Source organism: Spermophilus citellus (assembly GCF_964194105.1).
Source record: "Spermophilus citellus genome assembly, chromosome: 6".
NCBI classification, from domain to species: Eukaryota; Metazoa; Chordata; class Mammalia; order Rodentia; family Sciuridae; genus Spermophilus; species Spermophilus citellus.
The window spans coordinates 110,340,018-110,359,555 of NC_138187.1; the positions used below are offsets into that span (position 1 = coordinate 110,340,018).

At 37.9% G+C, this 19,538-nt stretch overlaps 1 protein-coding gene across 3 annotated transcripts in view; it reads right to left on the minus strand.

Annotated features, from left to right (window-relative positions):
- Window positions 1-19,538, minus strand: part of AHCTF1 (AT-hook containing transcription factor 1) — a gene marked incomplete at its 5' end in the record, with an annotated part of 75,552 nt that overhangs the window by 2,354 nt on the left and 53,660 nt on the right. For 2 of the 3 annotated variants that reach the window (XM_081297654.1, XM_081297652.1), the window contains 4 exons: window positions 592-674; window positions 1,855-1,988; window positions 3,610-5,398; window positions 6,822-7,006. In XM_081297654.1, the coding sequence (XP_081153780.1) occupies window positions 592-674; window positions 1,855-1,988; window positions 3,610-5,398; window positions 6,822-7,006 (2,191 nt within the window). The remainder of the gene's footprint in view (window positions 1-591; window positions 675-1,854; window positions 1,989-3,609; window positions 5,399-6,821; window positions 7,007-19,538) is intronic. The other variant, XM_081297653.1, reaches the window with a different exon arrangement.

The following is a 19,538-nucleotide window of genomic DNA, read 5'->3' on the forward strand; positions in this document are numbered from 1 at the left end:
CCAATCCACTACAAAAAGGAAGAACAACTGAGAACTAAACTACCTCCATCACCTTTATTATTTTTTAAAAAATATTTATTATTTTTTTAGTTAAAGGTATACACAATATCTTATTTTTTTATGGTGCTGAGGACTGAATCCAGTGCCTCACGCATACTAGGCAAATGCTCTTCCTCTGGGCCACAACCTCAGCCCCATCACCCTTCTTTAAAAGGTGTGAAGACTTTTGTGGAGATCACTTGTTCAACAGCAAAATCAGTCGATGATAGAAATGACCATAAGAATTTGCCTTTTTTGCCATGTTGGGAATCAAATCCAGAGCATTTTGTCCATTAGTGCTCTACCACTGAGCTACATTCCCCAATCATAATTTATTTATTTATTTTTAAGATTTTTAGTTTTTATTTATTAAGATTTTTTTTTTTAGTTGTAGATGGACATAATACCTTTATTTATTTATATGGTGCTAAGGATTGAGGGCCTTACAACATGCTAGGCAAGTAATAATTTCCCCTTTCAAATAAGACTTTTCTTAGCTGTAACTTGAAGAAACAAATGGTTAGATATTATAGAATGGAAAGTCATACTTACTTGCTTGTTTGTTTTGTTTTTGCAATCCTGATTCTTTTCACTTTTTGCTCTACCATAGTTTCTCCTGATTTAGTATCATCTTCCTATGGGTTGAAATTTTACAGAGATAAATCCTAAGTAATTAAACATTTGAAATCTAAACAGTTTTTTATCAAAGAGTCAAAGAATATAGCCAAACACTGCAAATAAATTCAAACTTATCCAGTCCAAAACTGACTCCTTCTGTTCTTCAGTAGAAACTCTGGCTAAGATTGCTGCTCTTTATTCCTCACTCCCAAGTCAACTATGCTCCAAGTTTTCTTTTTTATTTTCAATGTTTCTATTTCCAGTGGAAACTGACAATTGCCCTTCCTAGTGTTTAGGTCCCCAAATCCAGGATCTTCATCTTTTAGGGATTAGGCTGCCAACAATTTTTTTTTTCCTGCCTAGAATTCATCTTTCACAAAAATGATCTAATATACAAACATCACTATTGTGAATGAATGTTCCCAGCCTACCCACCTGCCATGCATTCTGTACATCTTCTGTCTTCTTGGTCCAGGAATGCCTGTCTCTTCTGCCCTCAGTCTACAGAGGTACTTGGGTATAAATGATTCTTTTTTTTTTTATATTTATTTTTTAGTTGGACACAATATCTATCTATCTATCTATCTATCTATCTATCCATCCATCCATCCATCTATGTGGTGGTGAGGATTGAACACAGGGCCTCACACATGATAGGCGAGCACTCTACCGCTGAGCCACAATCCTAGCCCTGCATAAATGATTCTGATCAAGCAATGAAATACTTATTGTTTTTGCCTCTTCAATTAAACTGTATATTTCATTCAACTGTGAGCTGAGTTATTTTTGTGTAATAACCAATTAATGGCAGATAATTCAATAAATGTCTATAAATTAACATTTATATATATAAAGGACTCACAATCCCTAAAGAATTTCCACTCTAGGGTAATGTGTAACTATGCCATTGAATTAACTCTGAAATAAATTCTTTAATGACACATTAGGGGCTCAAGGACCTATATCATAGGTAAACAAACCCAAATAATTCTGATGACCTCCCAAAAGGTAATTTAAATTACAGCTGCCAGTAAGTAATATATTATCAGCAACATCAAAGATCTGTCTTAAAAGTAGGATCTTCAAGAGTAGAGACATGATGGTTTGGGGTTTTTACCAAAAATGGCTGCTACCTTTAAAATATTTTAAAAATAAAAAGTATGTTTAAGCAAACACACAAAATCCTATATTCCTTACCAGTTCATCTACAAGCTTGGATGCACTGGATGTATTCTTTCGTCTGGTCCTCAAAGCAGGAGGTGAGAATACAAACTGAGAAGATAAGTCTGAAACTAATTCCTTCAACTGTGCAGGAGCCTCTATTTTTGCAGCTAAAGAAAAGTTGGGGGGAAAAATGTATCTGTATGTATCCAACAAGAAGCTTAGAACAAATGATGCACATTACAAAGATGCAAACATCCCAAAATAGAGAACACAGGTAGGTACCCCTTAATGACCAAGTTAGGACAAGAGAAATCATGAGGGATAGGGTATGGGGAGAATCTCAGTATCATTTAGGTAAAACAAATGTTTACCTTTAATTGTTTACAAGTATTTAAAGAATCAAACTAAATAATGTTATAATAAAAATATGACATAAAAGGCAGGTACAAAATTGTAAAATCCATTAGTTTTTTAATTAAAAAGAATTTTTTTTTTTTTTTTAGTTGTAGATGGATAGCAGGATCAAACCCAGTGCCTCACACATGCTAGACAAGTGCTCTGCCACTAAGCTACAGCCCAGCCCAACCCCAGCCCCAATCTGTTAGTTTTAATCCTTTCTGCTTCTGGAATCATCTTCTCAGAAACTTTCCCCAACTACTTCAAAGCAGTAAGGAAACAAAGTTTAATATCATGTACAAAAATATTCAGCCTTTATCTACTGTTCCTTCCACGTATTCTCATAGATCAGACTATACTATTTTCTTTCTTTCTTTCTATCTAATCTAATCCAATCTATTCTAATCTATTTTTGGGGTACTGGGGTCTGAACTTGGGGGCACTCAATCACTGAGCCACATCCCAGCCCTATTTTGTATTTTTATTTAGAAACAGGGTCTCACTGAGTAGCACTCACTTTTGCTGAGGCTGGCTTTGAACTCTTGTTCTTCCTGCCTCAAGCTCCCGAGCTACTGAGATTATAGGTATGCACCACTATGCCTGGCTACAAATCATTTTGAGGACAAATTGTCAATTATATGGGAAAGTTGCTTTCCTGGGCTTGTGATGGATATATGACTGCAAAATTACAATGCATTTTAAAAAGTTTCATCAGCATAGTGAATATTGGAGATATAAAAAGGGCTGGGAATGTAGTATAAAGGTAAACCACTTGCCTATCATGTGCAAGGTCCTGGGTTTGATACCCAGTACCTGGGGTGGGGAGGGGGATAGTGTTTGTGGATATCATTGGGACATAAGCCAATGGCCACAGTTCTTCAATTTAAAGAGCTGATTCTATTTGGAGAGAAATCAAAATTAAGTCATTAGGATATAAGGACAGAATAAAGAGAGACACTATTCTAATGCTATTTCGAAGAAATAAACACTATGAGCTGGGTACAGAGGTGCACACCTGTAATCCCAGTGAGCCTCAGCAATTTAGCAAGTCCCTAAGCAACTCAGCCAGATCCTGCTGCTAGTAAATATTAAAAAGGCCTGGAGATGTGGCTTGGTGATTAAATGTCCCTGGGTTTAATCCCTAGTACCACCCCTCCCCCGCCAAAAAGAAAGAAAAACACTATTGTCAGGTAAATTATAGGATTAAAAAAAGAAAGGAAAAAAAAAAAAGAAAAAGGCATACTAAATCATACAGAATCCTTGAAATTTCAAAACAAATTTGGAAACATGAAATCTTTGCTTTAAGCCAAATCAAACCACATAGTGCTTTTAAACAAATTTTAGGTTGAAGATTCTGCATGATATGTAAAATATGAATAAAAATAAAAGTACCTTTCACTTTCCTTGGTACCTCTGCTGCAGGAGGAGAAAATAAAGGCTCATTTTTTGGTTCAGAAAGATCTGGTAACAAGATGGCCTTGCTAGACCTGGTCCTTGTACTACGAGAAGATTTAGCAAAAGTTGAGGTGGCAAGTAATCTTTCTTCTTGGTTATTTGGTTGTTCATGTGTCATTTCATCTGATACAGGGTGTAATGAACTTTTCTGACATTGATTTTCAGTCTTCTTGGTAAGTTTTTTCTTACAGCTTGTCACCAAAACAAGTTCCTCATTTGGCACTAGAATGGTTTTTTCTAAAACTGGTTTTCCAACATCAATATTTTCATTTCTAGCTGAGGTATTCCTTGAAGATCTTCGGATGCTAAGAACTCTCTTCTTGGGACTTCTCTCTTCCTTAACAGTCTTAGATCCAACATTTTCTGATGGATTTATTTTCCTTGGTCTACCACGTTTCCTAGTTGTGGCAGGCATATCAAATTCTGCTTGAAGAATCAACTGGGACGAATCAAGTTTAGACTCTTCTATCATATCTGACATAGTAACTTGTTTCTCTCTGATCCTTCTACTACGTTTAATAGGCAGTTGGTCATTGGATTTCCCCTCTTGCATATTTTCAGAGGCTTCTGTATTAGCATTTCTCAGCTTTTTCTTGACAGTCTTGCTAGGACTTGCTACTTTACTAACATTAATTTCAACACTTTCCTGATTTTCTATAGATTTTTTAGTTTTTCTAAGAGTCCTTTTTGTAACAGATGAAAGCTTAACTTCTTTTCTAAAAGAAATTTCTTCAGTTGCTGGTTCCAAAAGCTGAGGTGACTTTAACCTTTTTAGTTCCCTACCTGAAGTAACCTGCAATTCTTGTTCCACAGAATCAATATTATCTAATGTATCTTGATTAGTTTCTTTTTTCTTCCTTCCTCTCCTAGAAATAATAGAATTTTGAGGTATTTGCTGATTCTGAGATTTTCCTTTGATATCAGAATAGGCACTTTCAGAAATCTCAGAAATATCTTTTGCTTTTCTAGTTTTCTTTATAGATTGTGGCCCCAGCATCTTGGGAGTAGCAAAATCTGCTGACTCCTGCCCTGCTGTAGTGATACTCAGGTTTTGGACACTCTTTCTCATGCGTGTTCTAGAGGAAACCACATCATCACCCTGGCTAACATTTATAGTCATGGTACTTGTTTCCTGAAAAGTCTTTATCACAGGTTTGACTAATTTGGTAGAACACATTACCTTCTGGCTTATTAAAGGTATGCTTTCATGAACAGACTGTTCCATTACATCTGAAGTAATTTCTTTACTTCTCGTATCTTTAATCACACCTAATAAATTTTCTGCAATTGCTACTTTAATGGGTTCAGGCACATATGGTAAAGTCTCTACCTTTTGGGATTCTTGATCACTAGTTATGATAGATGGAAAATCTGCAACATGTCCATGATCATCATGTTCCACATTGTATACAAGTTTTTCCTTGGATGCTGTGTTAGCTGCTTTAGGTAACACATTAGGTGTTGCAGAATCACCTGTCTCAACTTCTCCTTCTTCACCTTCCAATATCAAGGTAAAGTTGCTCTGGGCCACAAAAAGTTCCCCATCTACTTCAGCAATGTCACATTCAGCAGAGTCTTTATTATCAGGTAAGTCACAAAACTGTTGCTCAATAGTATCAAAATTATATTGAAGCTTAAGAGTTCCTGAGGGATATAACTCGTTAAATGAAAGATTTCTGGCCTCTTCTCCTGAATTTTGAACTTCAAGCTTTTCATGTCCAATTACCTAAAATGAATTAAAGATAAGAGACCAGTTAAAAAATTTAAAAATCTATTTTAGCCTAAAGCACAAAGGTTTTTAATGACCATTTACTTTTGGTGTGTGCATTTTTTCAAAATAATGCTACATTTGATATTTGGCACATACTATAAGGTTTACTTTATATATATTCATTTAAAAATTCAGGCCTAAATGAGAATTCACAGTCAAAAACAACTATATTCAGAGACTATGACTGTAATTAAACTAGAAATTCCACATTTCCCTAGCTATGACAGTATAAACAAAAAATTGAAAATTATTATGAGACTATTATGAAAATTAAGGATTTTTTCTACTCTTACTCAACAGAAAACTTAACTGGAGAAAAATAACCCCCAAACTATATTTTAATGAAAATCCCCAAATTACCTAACTATCCACACTTTTCTAAACAGCATGATCCCCATAAGGTTGAAGAACAATTCACCTACATAAGCTCCCTTGGGCTAGACTCAATCCTCTTCCCTTTGCTGGGGCTGCATAAACCATGAAATTCCTAAGGCTTTCAAGTTCAGTACCTCTCCTGCAAGGGTTTGGTGGAAGAAGGAATGGTCCTTGCATTTACCTTTTGGTAAGGGAAGGGGAGAAAAAGGAGGAGGTAGAGAGTAACAGAGAGATCTCCTGACCAAGAAGGTAGAACATTACCACCCACCTAGACAATGACATTTTCCCATTCCCCAAACATTGAGATGAGATTGGAAATAGCTAAGTGAGGATTCCCATTTACACCACGCCCACATTTTTATTGTTTCACAACTAAAGGAATAGGGACTTTAGCCATCTATTTCACAGCACTCATGAAGATAAATGTAGATACTCATAACATTTTAATGTACTCCCCAAACTCCACACACATTTCTATACATAATTTTGAGTTTTTCCTCTTATCATATAAAAATTTGGTCAAATCATAGAAAAACCATAAAACATATTAAGTATAAAAAATGCTTTTTGGAGTTGTTCAGAAATTGAATATCACCCAGGTAAATATCATCCTCACAAAATATGCTTAAGGTAGGGGTAGGGGTATCCTGTTTAATTGTATCTATTCATTTTCATATATAGGCTTCTCAATAGTCTTATTGTCTCTGGAGTAGCCATTGTATGTTTTCTTCTGGCTAAAAAAGCCTTTCATTTGAAGCATATAAGTAAAAATTAAATCATGACTTTTTTTTAACAGAAAATTGGTTTTCATGAAAACCAATCTCTTTAAGGACGTGTTCTTTTATTCTGCAAAATATTAATGTATTTAATTAGCACAAATTTTTAGATTTTAATACAGCAGTCAACTAAATGAATACATTAAATTTGAACTATCATATCTTGAAACCTAACTAAACCAAAACTAAAAGACTGACAAAAAAAGTGAAAAGTTAATTTTTTTTACATGAATTTCTTGAGTATCAGGAGAACTGTCAGGAATTGGTAGCTTCTCTTCTGGTATGTCAACACTCTCTTTTAGTACATCAATTTCTAGTTCATGATCTTCTTTTAAGGTATGTTCAGAGATAACAGGACTTTCAGATGTGATGAGCCCAGAGCTTCCACTATCACCAAGGTTACTGGCCACTGCTGTGGGGGGTAGGGGGAAAGAGTTAAGGTTTTTACATTTTAAACTGAAAATCATGTAATTAACAAAGGAAACACAATGGAAAAAGCTATATACCTCACTTGAAAAATTAATTTAAAAAGTCTAAGATCTTAAAAAGGAAAGGTCTTTTTAAAAGGCAAATCCACTTTTTGCCAGGATAATACACATTCAGTTGAAATAATACATATACATAATATAAATTACACATTTAAAACTGGCAACATTGTTTTCTTCCATTGGACTGTAATTCCTACCCTTATTCTGACAGTTTAATATAATGACAAATTTCTGGAGGAACTTAAAGTGTTCTTCATTATTTTGAAAATTATGTATTACCTAGTGATTATAAGACAACTAGCTATCTTTGTTAAACCAGTGCAGAATTATACTAGGGACATGCAATTTGGATTTTGACATGGCTATAAAACAGGAGATCTTTCTTTTGGCAGAAAGCATACAAATGAACACAAATGTACCTTACCACTTTTCAAAATTAGGTGGAGGGGCTCACAAAAATATTCCTTTCATTTTTTCTTTTCACCAAATGTTTACATGTCACTAATACTCATAGGTTATATTTAGGTTTAGCATTTGTGAATGTCACAAAACACTAACCTCAAGAAGAAAAGATGTCTCCAACTTAACTAAAAAAATCCTTTAAAAAATATTTATTTCTTAGTTACAAGTCAACAATGTCTTTATTTTTATGTGGTACTAAGAATTGAACCCAGTGCCTCACACATGCTAGGTGGGCACTCTACCTCTGAGCCACAACCTCAACCCACTAAAAATCATTTTTAATGATGAATACAAATCAATAAAAAGGTAAAAAGATTAAAAAAAAGGCAAACCAGAAAAAATATTCATACTTTTAATAGATAAAAAGCTTATTATCCCTAATAGACAAATGCTGTAAAATAAAATGAAGATGTTTCCCACCTATCAGTTTGGCAAAAAGGCATGGGAAAATAGGTACTTTTCCACTCATCAACATATGAAAATAGCAGAAAATAATATTAGAAATCTGAATATTCTTTGACCTAGTAGGTCCATGTCTATCCAACAGAAATTCTAACATAGATTGTCTTGAAGATATATACCCAAGTATAGGCCTAAAGAAACAAAACAGTTAAAAAAAAAAATAAGAAAAAAAATAATAATCAGCCCCCAAACAGACCTGTAAACCAATGGTACAAAATAGAGGACACAGAGACAAACCCACATAATTACAGTTATCTCACATTAGACAAAGGCATCAAAAACATAAATTGGAGAAAAGACAGCCTCTTCAACAAATGGTTCTGGGAAAATTGGAAATCCACATGTAACAAAATGAAATTAAACCTGTATCTCTTACCATGCACAAAATTCAACTCAAAGTGAATCAAGGACCTAGGAATTAAACCAGAGACCTTGCGCCTAATGGAAGAAAAAGTAGGCCCAAATTTCCTCCATGTCAGATTATGCCCCAACTTCCTTAATAAGACTGCTATAGCACAAGAATTAAAACCAAGAATTAATAAATGGAATGGATTCAAACTAAAAAGCTTCTTCTCAGCAAAAGAAACAATCAGTGAGGTGAATAGAGAACCTACAGAATGGGAGCAAATCTCTACCACAAGCACATCAGATACAGCACTAATCTATAAAGCACCCAAAAACCTTAACACCAAAAAAAAAAAAAAAAAAAAAAAAAAAAAAAAAAAAAACCAGACCAAACCAAAACAAAAAAAACCCCACAAATAACCCAGTCAACAAATGGGCCAAGGAACTGAACAGAGGATATATAATCAAATCAACAAACATATGAAAAAAATGTTCAACATCTCTAGCTATTAAAGAAAAGCAAATCAAAACTACTCTAAGACTTCATTTCACTCCAGTCTGAATGGCAGCTATCAAGAATACAAACAACAAGGAAGTGTTGGCTAGGGTGTGGGGGAAAAGGCACTCTCATACATTGCTGGTGGGACTGCAAATTGGTGCAGCCAGTATAAAAAGCAGTATGGAGACTCCTTGGAAAACTGGGAATGGAACCATCTTTTGACCCAGCTATCCCACTCTTCGGTCTATACCCAAAGGACTTAAAAACAGTATACTACAGGGACACAGCCACATCAATGTTTACAGCAGCACAATTCACAATAGCTATCTTTGTGGAACCAACCCAGATGCCCTTCAGTAGATGAACGGATAGGCAAGGCAAACTTTGATATATATATACAATGCAATATTACACACATCATTAAAAAAGAAGAAAATCATGGCATTTGCAGGGAAATGGATGGAGTTGGAGAATATAATGCTAAGTAAGCTAATCCCAAAAAACCAAAGGCTGAATAAAACATTCTTTGATATGAGAATGCTGACTCATGTCCACAGGGGGTAATGGAGGAACTTTAGCTAGGATAAAGGGGAGGATGAGGAAGGGAGCAGGCATGGGGGTAAGAAGGACAGTGGAATGAGTTGGACATCATTACCCTAATACAAGTGTGAAGACAAGAATGGTGTGAAAATACTTTGTATACAACCAGAGACTTGAAAAAATGCACTCTATATGTGTAATATGAAATGAATTACATTCTGCTGTCATATATAACAAATTAAATAAATTAACAATTTATAGGAACAGCTTTTATTAAGTGCCAAGCACTATTCTAAATACCTTCCACACATCTGGCTTAATTCCGACAACTATGAAATAAATCTTTTCACACATCTGGCTTAATCCTGACAACTACGAAATGAATACTATTAATATTTCCATCTTATATTGTTAGTATTTATCAGACAAAAAATACAGAAAAACAAATTTATAGTTAAGGGCAAAGGACTTTTGAGTCAGATAATTACACCTCACATGGTGTCATGAAGATTAAATGAGATAACATGTGTGGAAAGCTATAAGGTTACCAAAGAAAGTAGCTTCACCTCTGTGTAATACAGAGTGTCTGAGAGTAGGTGTCCCAAACCCCAAAACAGGGTTAACTGTGGGGAAAAAAAATTCAATGAATTATACTTATTACTTTCCCTGAGTTATTCTTTCATGTTCCAAAATGCCTTACAAGCAACCTATTGTTTTGATAGCTGACATATCTCCTTAGAATGCCTTTATTCTAGGGAAGCAAATCAAAAAGAGTGGTAGAAATGAGAGAAGAAATAAAATGAAATGATAGAGTGCCGGGGATCCCAAAAGCCAACGGTGTGACCCCGGAGATCCAGGCTGTCTGATTCGCACGGCCTGCCCCGAGGCTACAGAAGGCGTGGCACCCCAGAGAAGGGGTTAACTAGTCAGCAGGGAATTAAGTGGCTGCGACACGGTGGTATCCCACCAGCCAAGCCCAAGCCCGCACTGACCCCCGGGCTGAGTTCGGGATTGCTGACGGGGACGGAAGCGGTACAGCCCCACCCCCCACAAGGGACACTCCACTAAGGTAACCAGCGGCCACCATCTTGGACAGCTGAAGTATCCACCGCCACTGTCCGACAGATTGCAACAACAAAACAGGCACAGAGTACAGTTTGAACTGCCGAGAATCATCACTGAGGGGAAATCTGGTCTAGCAGGAGAAACCAAGGCTAGCAGGAGAAACCAGGAGCCTAGAGGCAAGGCCCTCGCGACTGGGCAGCTGTAAACTGCAGGCCCACCGGCGACAGTTCACCCACTGCCCGCGTAACTGGGCGGTAGGAGAACGCCCTCCCGTTGGTGACGGATCACCTGCCCGCGGCCTGTGATACTGGGCGGCTGGAGTCTACCCGCCTGCCACGACCGGGAGCTGAAACCACACAGAGACAGTCCAGTCACACCCCCCCATTAGGGCACCCCGGCAAGGAGACTGGGGCCCGTCATAGCAGAGTAGTGTCGTCACTGGAGCTCGAACGTCGGAATTCCTTCCCAGCGGAATCCATGTTAGCAGTCATACTTCAACAACACAAAGGAGAGACATCAGAGTAATACAGAAACAAAACAAATCTATAGAGGAGAGCAGAAACACGACAATCAAAAAGAGCTGGAAAGTAACGTGGACAACATGAGAAAACAAGGGAAAAAAGGATTACAAACAATGCAAGACTACTCAATTCTACAGGAGGACATAGAAACTTCAGAAGCAGGTATAGGGAAAGAACTCAAGGCATACCTAACTCGAATGGAAAGGAATATTAGAGAAGACATGAGACAGCAAGTCCAAGAAATAAAAATATATTTTGAAAATGAATTAAACAAACAAATTCAAATGGCAAAGAACGAGCTCTACCAGGAGATAGAGATATTAAAAAAAAAAATCAAACAATAATCCTAGAATTACAGGAAACTATAAACCAAATTAAAAACTCAAACGAGAATATTACAAATAGACTTGATCAAGTAGAAGTCAGAACATCAGATAATGAAGACAAGGTTTATCAACTTGAAAAGAATATAGTCAACACAGAAAAGATGCTTAATTCCCACGAGCAATCTATTCAAGAGATATGGGATGTCATAAAAAAACCAAATCTGAGAGTCATAGGGATAGAAGAAGGCACAGAGATTCAAACCAAAGGAATGGACAGCATATTAAATGAAATAATTCTAGAAAACTTCCCAGAGATGAAAGATGGAATGGATTGCCAAATCCTGGAAGCCTACAGGACCCCAAACATTCAAAACCATAATAGACCAACCCCAAGACATATAATTATGAAGATAGCCAACGTACAGAACAAGGAGAGAATATTAAAAGCTACGAGAGAAAAGAGGCAGATTACTTTCAGGGGTAAACCAATTAGGTTAACGACAGATTTCTCATCACAAACTTTGAAAGCGAGAAGATCCTGGAATAACGTATTTCAAACGCTGAAAAATTGTGGTGAGCTATTTTGCTGTGCTGCCTTGTGTGGGCGTGAGCCTAATTCTTGGGCTGAGACCCAGTTCTTTGTTTTCAGCCACTCCCTAGAATGGAATGTATCAGTTGTCCAGCTCCTGGAACAAACTGTTTTCAAGAAGTGCTTGTTGTTTTGCACAAGCTGGAACTGTGTGTCTCTTGCCTTGTGTGCAAGTGCTGGGTCTATCATTCTATTGGCTGCTGCTGTGTTGCTATGCGCTCTTTGTCCAATGGTGTACGAGCAGGGCCGCAGTTGAAGTATATAAGGGGTGGTTTTTTCGGGCTCGGGGTCTTTCCTCTCATCTATACCTAATGGATGCTCCCAATAAAGCGTGTTAAAGAAGAATCCTGTTGTTGTCGTCATTCCTGCTGGCGGGTAGACGCGACAAGTGCTGCCGAAATCCCGGGAATTGTCATCTGTCGGCTACGAGGGGACCCCCGATATTTTGTGGGAGGATTCAGAACTTTACACGCGGAGCGGTGGCGCCGGTAAGTAATCCCCTGATCCGGTGGCTCTGGCTTAGTATAGTGCTCTATCATGGGTCAATATCAGTCTGTTTTCCTGAAACCACTAAAAGGGGACAGGAGATTTTGGTGGAGCATCAGGATACTGGGTCAGAGTCAGAGGAATCTAAGCAAGAAAGACATGAAACAAAACAAAAAAGGGGATCTAATGCAAAGTTAAGTGAAAGTGCACTCAAGGAACAAAAGGACGTGACTCCAGCGTTAGGAGCACGCCCGAAACTCTATCCAGATTTATCTGCCTTCCGTAAATTAAAGATAGTTGATTCAGATGAGTCTGAGTCGGAAGGTGAGTCAGAAGGCTTTACCCCAGAAGAAGAACAAAGCTTAGAGAAAATGGTGGCTGAATATGAGCATGGCCGCTATGACGCGGCAATGGCCGCCGCCCTTCTTCCTCCGAAGCCTCCGGCGTATTCTGTAGCTAAACAACTGTTGCCACGTAAAGGGTCTCCACCCACTGCTCCAGGCGGAGCTTGTGGCTTCATAAAACGCAGTACTTGGAGGAAGCTGGAGGAGGAGGGGGCATATCCTGTTGGTGCATATCCTGTCTTTGAGGATGCACAGGGACAGAGATATTTTGAGCCCATTCCTTATAAATTAGTTAAAGACATAGCTGAATCTGTCAGGACTAATGGTGTCACAGCATCTTTTACAATTGCATTGCTTGAACGCTTATATCTTAATGCTATGGCACCAATGGATTGGTATCATTTAGCAAAGGCTTGTCTCTCCATGGGACAATATCTTGATTTTAAGGCATTATACTTGGATGCCGCTATACAACAGGCTCATGCGAATGCGGCTGATGGTCAACAAGCCTGGGATGTGGAGATGCTGACCGGGACAGGTCAGTGGGCCCAAAATCAAAATGTTTATCCATTAGTAGTATATCAACAAATTAATATTTTGGCCTTACGTGCCTGGAAGGCTCTCCCCAATAGAGGTGAAACAACAGGGATCTTACAAAAGTCATACAGGGCCCAGCTGAGCCATTTTCAGATTTTGTCGCCCGAATGCTTCAAGCAGCTTCAAAAATTTTTGGGGACACCAAATGCTATCAAAATGAGACCTGGGCCACGATGTTCACTCGATTATTCCTTTCCGCCAGAGTTTACTCCTTGCCAGAGTCCTCTGGTTCCAGAAAAACAAGTTGCCCCGGGGTTCCAATTGTCCTCTCCCCTCAGGGGGTTTTCTTTTAATATTAGTGGAAATTCTACTAGGACAAATCTGGCAGGATGGCCTTGGTACTCTTGGGTATTATATAATGAGGTGGGAGCAGGAACAGACTTCTCCGCTATAGCCTATTTAAACGAGGGAGTTCATTGGATTAAAAATGTTTCTGGAAATGCATGTCAATTTGGGATCAAAAAATACTTATCAAATATCACTATCAATGAAGAATTTTATAATATTTCTTTTCCTGCTGCTGAAATATGTGTTCAGCCGCCATTCATGTTCTTACTTGTTAATCATACTGACAATTCTACTATAGTTAATTGTACTGTAAAAGAGTGTTATTTAACCCAGTGTTGGAATACTTCCTTGTCATTGGCTTTGGTGGTAAAGGTTCCGACCTTTGTGCCCATGCCAGTTGAGGCCGATCCTAGTTCTTTCCCCCTGGTACAGTTGGTCAGGGAAAGGAGAGATTTCGGCATTACAGCTGCTGTGGTTACAGCTATTGTGGCATCTGCCACAGCAGCTACCACTGCAGCCATAGCTATGGCCTCTCAGGTACAAACAGCTCAAGTCATTAATAGTGTAGTAGATCAAACAGCTAAAGCCTTAACTACGGTGGAAGAAATCAATAGACATCTTACTGCTGGTATCTACTTGCTTAATCAAAGAGTAGATATAATACAAGAACAAGTAGAGGAAGTTTATAAAATTACTCAGTTAGGATGTGTATCTCATTATAAGTATGTGTGTGTTACTCCTTTATATTACAATATGACTGCTTCCATGGAACAGAGTAATAGATTGTCTAGATTTTTACAGGGAAACTGGACCCAGGAAGGAGAGCGACTCACTTAAGAACTGCTGTCTCAGATTGCCAACTTAAATGGAACACACGTGGAACCTCTTTCTGTTGCAGACTTCGCCTCCTGGGCTTCTTCTATATTTTCCTACTTTAAAGAGTGGGTAGGGGTTGGGTTATTTAGTGCTATGCTTCTTTGTGGCCTTGTCTTATGCCTTTGGATGATTTGTCGTATGCGACGCACGCAGCAGAGTGATAGAGTCAAGGTAGTTCAGGCACTTGCTGCACTGGAACCTGGGGCCTCCCCACAAATTTGGCTAGCCAGCTTGGCAAAATCCTAAAACCCCTGTTTTGATGTGGATGGCCTTTGCACACCAAGTGACCTTGTTGTCATTGCACCTTGGAAGGCTTCCATGTCTTAGGAAGACAGCCTTTGCACTCTGAAGGGTAAATGTTGCCCATTGCACTCAGAAAGGTGACTTCCTTGTTTGGCCTTTGAATGCCACCCTTGATCGGAGGGGTCATCATGAGGACACTTCCTGGATCGGGAGAATTTCAAATGGCTTGAACAAAACTAAAAAGGGGGAACTGTGGGTCTCTTGCCTTGTGTGCAAGTGCTGGGTCTATCATTCTATTGGCTGCTGCTGTGTTGCTATGCGCTCTTTGTCCAATGGTGTACGAGCAGGGCCGCAGTTGAAGTATATAAGGGGTGGTTTTTTCGGGCTCGGGGTCTTTCCTCTCATCTATACCTAATGGATGCTCCCAATAAAGCGTGTTAAAGAAGAATCCTGTTGTTGTCGTCATTCCTGCTGGCGGGTAGACGCGACAAGAAATAATGGATTCCAACCAAGAATACTATATCCAGCAAAATTGAGCTTCAAATTTGACAATGAAATTAAAATCTTTCACGATAAACAAAAGCTAAAAGAATTTGCAGCAAGAAAACCAGCTCTGCAAAGCATTTTGAACAAAACACTACAAGAAGAGGATGTGAAAAATAGTGCCCAAAACTAACAGCAGGAAGTATCTCAGTAAAGGGGGAGGAAAATAACCAAAAAGCAAAACTAACCAAACTAAAATAAATAAATAAAGAAGCATGACTGGAAATACAAATCATATCTCAATTGTAACCTTAAATGTTAATGGCCTAAACTCACCAATCAAGAGACATAGGCTAGTAAACTGGATCAAAAAAACAAATCCAACAATATGCTGCCTTCAGGAGACTCATATGATAGGAAAAGACATACACAGGCTGAAGGTAAAAGGTTGGGAAAAATCATACCACTCACATGGCCCTCGGAAGCAAGCAGGAGTGGCCATACTCATATCGAATAAAATCAACTTCAAACCTAAGTTAATCAAGAAGGACAAAGAAGGTCACTATATACTGTTAAAAGGAACCATCCACCAACAAGACATAACAATCATCAATTTGTATGCACCCAACAATGGAGCTGCAACGTTCATAAAACAAACTCTCCTCAAGTTCAAGAGTCAAATAGACCACAACACAATAATTATGGGTGACTTCAACACACCGCTCTCGCCATTAGACAGATCCTCTAGACAAAAACTGAATAAAGAAACTATAAAACTCAACAGCACAATCAATAACCTAGACTTAACCGACATATATAGAATATATCAACCATCATCAAGTGGATACACGTTCTTCTCAGCAGCACATGGATCCTACTCAAAGATAGACCATATATTATGCCATAAGACAACTCTTAGTAAATATAAAGGCGTGGAGATAATACCATGCACCATATCTGACCATAATGGAATGAAATTGGAAATCAATGATAAAAGAAGGAAGGAAAAATCCTACATCACATGGAAAATGAACAATATGTTATTGAATGATCAATGGGTTATAGAAGACATAAAGGAGGAGATGAAAAAATTCTTAGAGTCAAATGATAACACAGACACAACATACCGGAATTTATGGGACACAATGAAAGCAGTTTTAAGAGGGAAATTCATTTCTTGGAGTTCTTACCTCAAAAAAAGAAAAAACCAACAAATAAATGAACTCACACATCACCTCAAAAATCTAGAAAAGGAAGAGCAAAACAACAGCAAATGTAGTAGAAGACAAGAAATAATTAAAATTAGAGCAGAAATCAATGAAATTGAAACAAAAGAAACCATTGAAAAAATAGATAAAACTAAAAGTTGGTTCTTTGAAAAAATAAATAAGATAGACAAGCCCTTAGCCACGCTAACGAAAAGAAGAAGAGAGAGAACTCAAATTACTAACATACGGGATGAAAAAGGCAATATCACAACAGACACTACAGAAATACAGAAGATAATTAGAAAGTATTTTGAAACCCTATATTCCAATAAAATAGAAGATAACGAAGATATCGATAAATTTCTTAAGGCATATGAATTGCCCAGATTGAGACAGGAAGACACACACAATTTAAACAGACCAATAACAAAAGAAGAAATAGAAGAAGCCATCAAAAGACTACCAACTAAGAAAAGCCCTGGACCAGATGGGTATACAGCGGAGTTCTACAAAACCTTCAAAGAAGAATTAATACCAATACTTTTCAAGCTATTTCAAGAAATAGAAAAAGAAGGAGCTCTTCCAAATTCATTCTATGAGGCCAACATCACTTTGATCCCAAAACCAGACAAAGATACTTCAAAGAAAGAAAACTACAGACCAATATCTCTAATGAACTTGGATGCAAAAATTCTCAATAAAATTCTGGCGAATCGAATACAAAAACATATCAGAAAACTTGTGCACCATGATCAAGTAGGATTCATTCCTGGGATGCAAGGATGGTTCAATATACGGAAATCAATAAATGCTATCCACCACATCAATAGACTTAAAGACAAGAACCACATGATCATCTCGATGGATGCAGAAAAAGCATTTGACAAAGTACAGCATCCCTTTATGTTCAAAACACTAGAAAAACTAGGGATAACAGGAACTTACCTCAACATTGTAAAAGCTATCTATGCTAAGCCTCAGGCTAGCATCATTCTGAATGGAGAAAAATTGAAGGCATTCCCTCTAAAATCTGGAACAAGACAGGGATGCACTCTATCACCACTTCTATTCAATTTAGTTCTCGAAGTACTAGCCAGAGCAATTAGACAGACAAAAGAAATTAAAGGCATAAAAATAGGAAAAGAAGAAATTAAACTATCGCTATTTGCGGATGACATGATAATATACTTAACAGACCCAAAAGAGTCTACAAAGAAGCTGCTAGAGTTAATAAATGAATTCAGCAAAGTGGCAGGTTATAAAATCAACATGCATAAATCAAAGGCATTCCTATATATCAGCAACAAAACTTCTGAAATGGAAATAAGGAAAACCACTCCATTCACAATATCCTCAAAGAAAATAAGATACTTGGGTATCAACCTAACAAAAGAGGTGAAAGATTTATACAATGAAAACTACAGAACCCTAAAGAGAGAGATAGAAGAAGATCTCAGAAGATGGAAAAATGTACCCTGTTCATGGATAGGCAGAACTAACATCATCAAAATGGCGATATTACCCAAAGTCCTCTATAGGTTTAATGCGATGCCAATCAAAATACCAACGGCATTTCTTGTAGAAATAGACAAAGCAATCATGAAATTCATATGGAAAAACAAAAGACCCAGAATAGCAAAAGCAATTCTAAGCAGGAAGTGTGAATCTGGAGGTATAGCGATACCAGAGGTCAAACTGTACTACAAAGCAATAGTAACAAAAACAGCATGGTACTGGTACCAAAACAGGCGGGTGGACCAATGGTACAGAATAGAAGACACAGAGACTAATCCACAAAGTTACAACTATCTTATATTTGATAAAGGGGCTAAAAGCATGCAATGGAGGAAGGATAGCATCTTCAACAAATGGTGCTGGGAAAATTGGAAATCCATATGCAACAAAATGAAATTGAATCCCTTTCTCTCGCCATCCACAAAAATTAACTCAAAATGGATCAGGGAGCTAGATATCAAATCAGAGACACTGCGTCTGATAGAAGAAAAAGTTGGCTACGATCTACAAATTGTGGGGTCGGGCTCCAAATTCCTTAATAGGACACCCATAGCCCAAGAGTTAACAACCAGAATAAACAAATGGGACTTACTTAAACTAAAAAGTTTTTTCTCAGCAAGAGAAACAATAAAAGAGGTAAATAGAGAGCCTACATCCTGGGAACAAATCTTTACCCCCCACACCTCCGATAGAGCCCTAATATCCAGAATGTACAAAGAACTCAAAAAATTAAACAATAAGATAACAAATAACCCAATTAACAAATGGGCCAAGGACCTCAACAGACACTTCTCAGAGGAGGACATACAATCAATCAACAAGTTCATGAAAAAATGCTCACCATCTCTAGCAATCAGAGAAATGCAAATCAAAACCACCCTAAGATACCATCTCACTCCAGTAAGATTGGCAGCCATTATGAAGTCAAACAACAACAAGTGTTGGCGGGGATGTGGGGAAAAAGGTACACTTGTACACTGCTGGTGGGGCTGCAAAATGGTGCGGCCAATTTGGAAAGCAGTATGGAGATTCCTGGGAAAGCTGGGAATGGAACCACCATTTGACCCAGCTATTGCACTTCTCGGACTATTCCCTGAGGACCTTAAAAGAGCGCACTATAGGGATACGGCTGCATCAATGATTATAGCGGCACAATTCACAATAGCTAGACTGTGGAACCAACCTAGATGCCCTTCAATAGATGAATGGATAAAAAAAATGTGGCATCTATACACAATGGAATATTATGCAGCACTAAGAAATGACAAAATCATAGAATTTGCAGGGAAATGGATGGCATTAGAGCAGATTATGCTAAGTGAAGCTAGCCAAGCCCTAAAAAACAAATGCCAAATGTCTGCTTTGATATAAAGAGAACAACTAAGAACAGAACAGGAAGGAAGAGCATGTGGAAAAGACTACAGTAAACAAAGATGAATGGGGGGAGAGAAACGGAGAGAGAAGGGAAAGCATATGGAAATGGTAGGAGACCTTCAAGGATACATAAAATTATAAGAGGCTATGAGGGGCAAGGGGGAGGGAAAAAAAAAAGGGAGAGAATTGAACAACAGCAGGGGAGATAGAGAGGGAAGATGGGAGGGGAGGGG